This window comes from Egretta garzetta, unplaced genomic scaffold (assembly GCF_000687185.1).
Source record: "Egretta garzetta isolate BGI_Z169 unplaced genomic scaffold, ASM68718v1 scaffold354, whole genome shotgun sequence".
In the NCBI taxonomy this organism is placed as follows: domain Eukaryota; kingdom Metazoa; phylum Chordata; class Aves; order Pelecaniformes; family Ardeidae; genus Egretta; species Egretta garzetta.
This window is the reverse complement of record NW_009259593.1, coordinates 1979585-1988612: the sequence shown is the minus strand read 5'-3', so window position 1 is coordinate 1988612 and position 9028 is coordinate 1979585. Positions and strand designations below refer to the sequence as shown.

Below are 9028 nucleotides of genomic sequence, written 5' to 3'. Positions count from 1 at the left end.
AGGCTCTATTCCAGTGCCGAGCTCCTCAGCTTGGCTAATAAAACCACAGGAAAGGGGGGAGAGGCTTTGTTTAAATTTCCCCATGTTTTTCTGGTCAGATGCATTTTACCATATGCATGAACAGTTCAAGAGTCACTAGGTTACTTGGGGCTTCCATGTGAATTACCTTCTCGAACCTGTGGCAGCCCCAGCCTCTCCAGGTCTCCCCACTTGGGTACCCTGCTGCCGCCTGCCCCGGCCGCGGAGCCGGCAGCAATGCCCGGCGGCTGGCTAGCGACAGGGGAAGCGCTGGGAGAAGGCACCATAACGCACACAAGGCAGCCTGCGTGTAAGAAGCCTCTGGAAGTGCAAGTGCTCACGTGCATTCCCCCGGCTCCAAAACGCCACATTTCAAAAGAGTGGTGTGCGTATGTGATGCAAGTCGCCCTTCTTCTCAGTTATTTGCAAGAGTGTCGCAGCTTGTCCACCCTTGACTCTTCCCCATGCCTACCTCCTGTAACAAATGGGGATGTACCAGTGGCTGGGAGGTGCGTGTGCATTTCCAGAAAGGCCATCAACTACAGCAGGCACAGAAAAAAGGGGCTGCATTGGTTTCGATGGAGTTTGCTTGTTTGGTTTTTGCGTGGTTTTTTTTTTTCCTGCTGGGATTAAGAAAAGCTCTTGCTCAACAAGAAGGCATTTGTTAGAGGCATGCCTGTCCTTCATTAGAGGATAAAAACAGTTCATAGCTCTGTTGGGGCTGATAATAGTAAGACCTTTGGACACATAAGATAAAAAAAAGCCGATCTCCAAGAGAACTAAGGAGTAGGTTCAAAACTGGAATACATTTCTGGAGCCAGTTACTAGGAAGAAACCAGGAGTTTCGCCTCAGGAGCAGGGAACTGGAACGCCCACTATGGACACAGATTCAGCGGCTGGGCTATTTTTGGCTTGTGAGCTGTTCTAATGGCTGTTTATTTTTAAGGTCATTTTCTGTTTGCATAGCATGTACACCCCTCTGGTGGGTGGGAGGCATTATAAAAACAATCACTGCTGTGCAGAGTTACAAACTAAGCTTGGAGAGGGATGGGAAAAACAGAACTTGGTGTACTTACTGCTTTAAAACCCAAAACCATCTGCTTAGGTCATAAGGTTTGTTGACCCACTCTAAGCTGTGCCCCCACCGGAAAAATACCATTTTGATTAATACAGACTACTGCAGGGGATCGCAGAAGACTTGGGAAAACTCAGTCAGGTGGTAACATGGTATAAATAGAAAGGAAGCATCAGATTTGGCATTTATTTTTTTTCACTCACGCTTACCTTCAAGCAGTAAATAGAAACCCAGAGCATTAACCCCATGGCTGAGGAGTGAGAACTCATGCTGGCAGCCACGCCTGAATCCCAGCTCTTGTTTAAGACTCTTCCTAAATAACAACACGCTTTATTGTCATATTTTCCTGGCTTTTTCCTGTTGGCCATATCTTTATTCACACACAGTCAAGTGATACAAATTCATTGGAACAGTGGCAGTTTACAAAAGACGGTAAGAACCATTACTTTGAATTGAAATTTAAAAAACCCTAAGTCTGCCCATCTGGCAGGCAATGCACTGTTTGGAACAGGTCACAGTAAGGAAACGGTTTATAACATTGGCAGTGTACTCCCAGCCATGTTCCTTTTCAAGAGCATAAAATACACAATAGAAAAATATACTAAAAGTTTGTAGAAATGTCTGCAGCAAAACAATTGCTGTTGTCTGATTTTCACTATATTTATTCCCACGCTACATTATGATAGAATACTTGAATAAACATGGTTTATTTCTAACGTAATTTGAACTTTGAAGTTGATCTCAAGTTAACTTTAAAGTCTTGGGCTCCAATCCTGGAAGTATGTAAAGGACCTTAACTTTGGACTCGTGAGACTGAGACACATGAGGTGAGCCCACAAGTGAGCATCCAATGCCTTGGGCTCCTGCTTGGGACAGAAGTAGAAGCGCTGTCCTTCGTAGGATCTTAATTTGGGGCATTTTTCCTGGATTTTTCAAGACTTTTAACAAGTCTTCCCTGGGCTATTCTTTTACCTGATAAGCTTGAGTTTGTCAAGTTGCTGGTAATCTGGTAGAACTGCCCGGTTTTGAGATCTGGGGCTCTGCAGTTAGTTGAGTAAACTGCAGCAAGGCTCTCCCTCTCCTCGCTCCTCTGTGCAATTTTACCCGTCCCTTTCCCCTCTCCTTCCTTCCTCCTGGCCTGGTACCACCAAAATGGACTCTTCCCATGCAAGAGAGCTGGATGCTCCAGTGCTTTGCTAAGGCTGCTCACACCGAGCCTTGTATGAGCTCCCTGAAATCGGTGCACCATTTCCTTAGTGTTTCCAAAGTTGAGACCCAGATGTAGAAACGGAAGCCTGTGCTGACCATACCACACAGGGATGAGTAGCTATCCCCCAGGCTGGCACGCTTGCAGTGAGAATCTCTGATGTAGATGCAATGCTCATGGAAAACAGCATCTGGAATGCCCCTCGCCATGACAGGGGAACACACTATTAGCAGGCAAGTGTGTGTAACTCCAGGATTTCTTGCTCCTTTTTCTTCCAAGAGCCGATCTCAAAGCATTTGGGGAAAGAAGCTAGTATTGCTCTGTTTTTGCAAACGGAAAGACTAAGGCACTGAAGGGTGAGGTCATTTGGCCAAGGCTGATCTGCAGGTCCCTGACCCAGTCCGTGCTCTTCACTGAGCTGTTGCGCTCTGTGCTCGCGTCGTATGAGACATGTTCTCAGCAGGGTAACCCCATCTCTGCTCCCCAGGCAGACACCACACACAGGGACCAAGATCCACCTTCCTAGGCATGGCCTCCAGAGAAAACATCAAGAAGGACATGCATTGGAGGCCAGAAGTTGGCTTCCCAATGTCTAAATGCCACCAACTCCCAAGGAGGTCAGCTATGGAAAGATGACCAGGATACTTCTGAGGTATAAAACTCTGTGTCTGCTGGCCACTGGTCAGCTTTGTCGTCATCAGACTTGTCGCTGTCATCGCCACTGGAGGGTTCGTAGCCCGGGATGGCAGAGCGGATTGGCTCCGTCTGCCTGCGATCTGCCTCCGCCTCCTCCTTCTTTTCTGCCAGCAGCTGCCTGTAGCACAGGTTGCAGACCCTCAGGGGCTTGGGGGACAGCCGGGGCATCAGGAACCTCTGCCTGGAGCACTCTGCGCAGACTACAAAGCCGCACTTGCGGCAGTGGTGCCTTCGGGTGAGCGTGGAGAACTTGGTCTGCGTGCAGCGCATGCAGATGTCCGTCGCCTTGTCTGGGATCCAGGGGGCTGCGTGCTCCGTGGAGGGCTGCCGGCCCGTCTTCGTCAGCAGGTGCCTGATGCACTCCTCCAGATGGCTGATCCACTCCTTCCTCTCCGTGAGGGAGGCCGCGGAAACCACAAAGGACTTCTTGGAGGTTTTAATCATCCAGCGGTTCTTCATCTGCAAGGTGTCTGGCAGTGTCTCCAAAGTGACATCTTCAAGGGGGATGATGTGCTGGGAATTGTACTTCCTCTTGTTGATGACTATGCTGCCGTAGACGAGGATGTCGTTGAAAAGGAAGAATATGCGAGGCTTTGGCTTCTTGCGGCATTCTTTGGTTAAAATCCCTTCTCCTAGAAGGACCCTTCCCGGCACGGCTAAGGGCTGTCCAGAAGCCCCAAAGCAGTTTTCCACAGCAGCAATGCGCTGGCTGTTGATCTCAGTGTTTGCAAGATGGTCCACCATCTCCAGCTCGCTCTGCAGAGAGGAAAATAGAGAGGGAAATGGTGAAGCTGCAAACAACTGCACCGGGGTGAGGCTGAGTAGCGAACGTGTGCACAGGTGAGACGCTCCTAATACAACCTGAGGTTACGAGTAATCTCCTTACCATTCCTCGCTTTACTTTGTTACCTTTTAAAATTAAATTTTCAAACTTTCTGCCCCCACTTTGCAACAGCCTGGTATATACTGGGATAATTCAGTCTGCAGCAATGGAAGCCCTTGAAGGCAGAGCCAGCTCTTCCATTACAGCTGTGCTTTCGACCTGTGTAACTGCGTGCCCATGGTAAAGGAAGCCAGTTGGTCTGAACCCGCCCTGATGCGGGTGTAAATACCTGCTCAGGAGTTACCATACTGTGACAGCTGAAGGGTACCAGGACCCCCCCTTTCTGTCCCCCTCGGTGCTGGCAGCAGGGAGCGCGGCTGCAGCAGGGAGCTAACTGATGCCGGGCTGGATGCAGGCTCAGGGAGACCTGTGGTCCTGGGAGCAAGCCTCCCGTGTCTGACTGCACACCCGCTGTCTTGAGCATTAGTCTGGGACACACGCACCCCACAATGCCATTTTGGGCCAGAGCTGAGGCAGGAACACAACGGAGTGCGGTATCGCCTGCTCCCACTGGTCCTCCCTGCGTAACAAAAAGGGGGAAAAAAAAAAAAAAGAAAAAAGCACATGCTTTGTAAATAAACCCACACAAGCCAAGCCCTTCCTCCATCACCCCAGCTACGCCAGGGCTGCTGGTGCTTCCAGTTACGAGACACATCATTCTGAAAACAGTCTGATCTCTGCTGAAGGGGAAGTGGAAGGCAGCACACATCCCTCCCCACACCTCTGCGCCCTCCTTCTCATACACGCTGGGGTTTCTCATACACGCTGGGGTTTCTCATACAAGCTGGTTTGGTTGTTGGTTTGTTTTTTTTTTTTTTAAATAGAAAAACCTAGATAAGGGTAACTCTGAAGCGAAAGCAAGTGTTTTGCTATTGGTAGTTGCAGTAAGGAAAGCGCTCCGTGCCATAAGTTCCATTTTTCGTTGCACCTATGCCCTCCGGCGTGGACGGGTGCTGCCCCAGGCCGGCCGGCCATGGGAACGTGAGTCACTTCCTCCTCCAGCGAGGTAGCTCAGCCATCACGAGGCGGCTCTGAGATCACAGGGATGCCTGCCGCCCGGGGCTCGCTGCCTGCCGTTCATCGCATCACTAACCCAGAACCACTCTCCACCTCAAGCCTGCTCCATGCGGTTTATGTCTTGCCTGAGCTATTTCACAAAAAATGGTCAATGCCTCTAAGATCCCAGAATTTTCTGATCTAGAGCAGGCTGGGGTGTCCTGCGCAAAGCTAAGATGCTGGTTTAGCCCCAGAGACCTGCCCTGCAGAAACAGCTTTCATCAAGGTGCTCCTGAAGAGCTGGCTTCTGTGACAGCCAGCATGGGGATTTCTTGCTCCCATGAAGACAGCACCTTCAGCAGCTGGGGCCTTGTCCAAGCCTGCAAGAACACCAGTGTGGCGTCCCTGTCTGCTCCATGGCAAGAGTTACTTCCCAAGAGTTGTTGGGATCATCTCGATACCAGCGTGGTAAGGTGAACGCAAGCTGACCAGGTACTTCAAGAGGACAAACCCAGGGTCTCTCCCAAATTAGAGGGAGGATCCTGAGACCTCCAACTTCCTTCTGGAAGGACTTGTATCTTCAGGGCCTCGAAGCGCCAGAATGGATTAGATGGAGTTGGACAGCGTTAAGCATCTCCCCTTACGTGTCTGTTCTCCAGCGTGGAGGGCAATTTACAATTAACTGCAATGCTCTGACCGGGGGCCGTGCTGCAGCCAGATGGGGGGAATCCCAGGGCCTGACACCATCAGCAGCGGCTGAAGTAACGCCCCAACCAACCTGCCATTTCAGCAGGGACATGCCGAAGTTGTGTGAAGGGATTTCTTACTTGCCGTCAGGAGAAGAGAAAGGCTCCATTCCCCTCCTTGATCTGTCAGCCCGAGTGGACCTGTGCATGGAAGGGAGCTGCTCTGCTGCAGGACATATGTTCAAATCTATTCTGAGTTACAACAATGCAGCATGTGGTTTTTTTCTCTCCCTCTTCAATACACAAATTAGGCTCAAGAACAAATAGGCAGGGAAAATGATGGTCCACAACTGAACACCAAACTCCCTGACTATGAATTCTCAGAATCTCACCTATCTCGGTCTCTTGGGCTTTCCTCCACACAAATCTTTGGATGAGGAGCTTTTGAGTGAAATAGCAACATGAGCACACAAAATAATAAAGGAAGAAGAAAAACTGAAATTACAGCTCGGGAATTTTGGTGTGGAAAGACTGTGAACGCAACAAAATACCGTCAAGAATTTTTGGCACCAGCAACACCCAGTGGGATAAACCAAAGCAGTTAATCCTGCTCCTACCAGTCTCACTTCCTCATGTTTCTGGGTTATGGAGCCCCAGCTCTTCGCCTGCTTCTTTTATTTTAATGTATTTTAGAAGCATAGTCCAACCTCTCAAGCAAGTATGGTACTTGACACGACTCTGTTTCTAGGGACCTCTGTGTACCAGATCCCAGAGGAAATGAAAATGTTTTGTCAGAGTTAAAAGACCATGCCTGCAAAGAGCCAGGAAACATAAGCTCATTTGCAAAGAGGAGTGCAAGCCCTGCTGCCATGAAAGCTTTAGCTGTTGTATTGATTTGGGCCCCTGAATGGGCCAGAAAGCTCTTGGACTTGCTGCGTGGAGCAAAGGGAGAATCGTAGAATTGTTTAGGTTGGAAAAGACCTTTAAGATCATCAAGTCCAACCATTAAAGGGGCTGGACAGGGGATGGACACAATCCTGCGACGTGATGAGCTCTCATTACACATCACACTTCTACCTGCAGGGTTGTCCTTATTCCTCCACCATCTGGATTGTTACCTAGTTAAAATGCCACGAGTTAACCAAAGAAAAGCTAATTCTGTTCTGGGAAAATCTTCCCTGCTAAGACTAAAGGGTGTTTCCTGAAGGATTTTTCCCAGGAAAGCAAAAGCAGAGCGTTTTTCTTCCATTTCCCTCCCCTCAGGTGTCAATAACTGGAGAACAGCACATACACACACCGAGCAGTAAAAAAAAGTAGGAGGGGTGGGATTCACACCGCCTGTCTTTAGACTTGGACAACTATCTCTATCCCTCTATGCGCTCCCTTTTCAGCTGGGGGGCGGAGAAAAACCACCTGCAGTGGGTGACTCCCCCCATCCCACCACACGCGAGGTCAGTCCTGCCCTGAGCTCTAGATAGCACTCAGCTTGAGTAACCACACACAAACTGATTTCACGTTAATATTGTGACTTCCTGCAAATAATACTCAGTTTGGCTTTGGAATGGAATGACTATGTGAATTTGGTAAAGGAAGACAGCTGATGAGTAGTACTGTGGTCTCTTTTATTGGGAGCCTCCCCCTTTGGTACAACAGCAATGAGATAAAAATGAGGTAAACATTTTTTTTTCCTGTTTGTTCAAATTTGCTCTGTCAGGCCAGCAGGGTCACAGTGCTTATTACCAAGTGAGACACATGCACGAGCACCGTGTGCAGCAGAGGGTTACACAATTGAAACAAGGGTGGGGGGAAGATGCACTTTACTGGCGTGATACTTTTCACAGGAGTTTCTGGCATGGCAAAGTTTGGGGTTGTTTTGGTCAAGATCTGTTTGTTCTCCATGTGACCAAACATTATGCAGTAAATATATAACGCATTGAATATGACAGATATTCAAAAGAAAAATAAACCTGTTTTTTTTCTGCACTCAGCTCCAGAAGTAAGCAAGCCACATCTTTAAACAATGAGGGCTTGTTCACTCGTGATTATAAACAGCCATGTTGATGCATGCCAGACAAAGCATTTCAACTTAAGCTCCTGGGTCAGCGAGTCTGGGGTATGTTTTTCAAGTCTGTATGTATCTATGGCTTAGACGTAGCAATGTAGTGAGCTGTTCTACCTGATTCTTCTGCTCTTGCTGTCAAACAGAACTGACAGTCTTGGTATTCGTTGCATACCTCGCGCATACCACATGCAAGGGATGAGTATCGGCATGCTGAGAGCAGATACGACTGCTGGGGTCTGCCAGCAGAAAATGCCCTGAGCCTCATCTCTCTGCAGCTCGCTCTCACTCCCTCTTTCTGCTTTGCTCAGCTGAGAAGTCTCTCTCCTGGAGTTAGGGCTGGCATAAGCTCTTCCTCACCAAGCACAGTAAGCAGGACGCAGCCACCTTTTATGCAGAGCAGGCATTTAGAGCAAGAAAAACATAATTCCTCTCCTTTTCCTGCCCGAGGGGATTTCAGCTTGCCTCTAGCATGCTGTCAATACTTGGCGACTGGGGGCAAGGGGAGCAGGGTCTGGCAACCCCCCTCCAGCTGTGCTCATGAGGACCCCGATTCAGTACATGTATGCTTTGGGAATAACTGTCACGTTAGGGCTTTGATTGAGAAACACCACCAGTCCCTGTGGTTATGGACTAGCCGAGTTACTGAGCTGCTTGCTGCTGCTCCTTGGCATGCCCAGGGCTTTTGGCATGCAGGGCCAGAGCGCGGAGACAGCTGAGCGGTGGCATTTGAGGGGCTCAGACTGAGGCTAGCAAAACCAGCAGCTGGTAGCCCGAGCTCAGTTGTGGCTCTTGCACGCGCCACCCAAGGCTCAGAGGCGTCCAAGCAGCTTTGTACAGAAGGAAGGAAAACCTGAAACTCGATAAAGAGTCTCACCCCCTCCCTCTCCCCTGCTCTCTGTCCACGCACGCATCCTCGGGCGGTGCGGCGAGGCGGTACCCCACGTGCACCTCCAGCTCCCCACTCTGCCGCTCATCGCCATCAACCTGGCGAGTGGCCACAGGGAAGAGACCTCCATAAGGAACCCTCAGGTGCTGGACCCGGAGCCGATAGGGCTAACGTAACAGCGTTCGGTCAGGCCACCCCTTGCAGGCTCCGGCTGGGCAAGTGCTCATGACACACGACACAGGCAGGCTTGCCGGTGACGGCGGGTAATCGCCAGGGGAAGAGAGGAATTCTCCATCTCTCCCAGTGCCTGAAAGCCCATGTGCCTCTTAGAGGAGATGGATGGCCAAAAGTGGGGGGCTCCTCTTACAGCTCTGCAACGGGATCAGTTTCTGCGGTTCTGGTACACGGACAAACTTGGTAACTTTAAGAGTCCCTTCTAAAAAAAAATAAATCGCCGCTCTAGCGGGCGCTGGGGCCGCGCACGGGCGTCAGGGCGCTGCCCCGGCAGCACGGCACTGC

At 50.0% G+C, this 9028-nt stretch overlaps 1 protein-coding gene across 1 annotated transcript; it reads right to left on the bottom strand.

Moving 5' to 3' along the window:
* Positions 1–1244: 1244 nt before the first annotated feature.
* Positions 1245–3748, bottom strand: PLEKHF1 (pleckstrin homology and FYVE domain containing 1). The gene has a single exon (XM_035893620.1). The coding sequence runs from the start codon at positions 3738–3740 to the stop codon at positions 2919–2921; it is 822 nt and encodes a 273-aa protein (XP_035749513.1). The 5' UTR covers positions 3741–3748; the 3' UTR covers positions 1245–2918.
* Positions 3749–9028: the final 5280 nt, after the last annotated feature.

Coding starts and splice junctions, on each gene's coding strand:
- PLEKHF1 (XM_035893620.1), bottom strand. CDS start 3,740: ATGGTGGACCATCTTGCAAACACTGAGATCAACAGCCAGCGCATTGCT.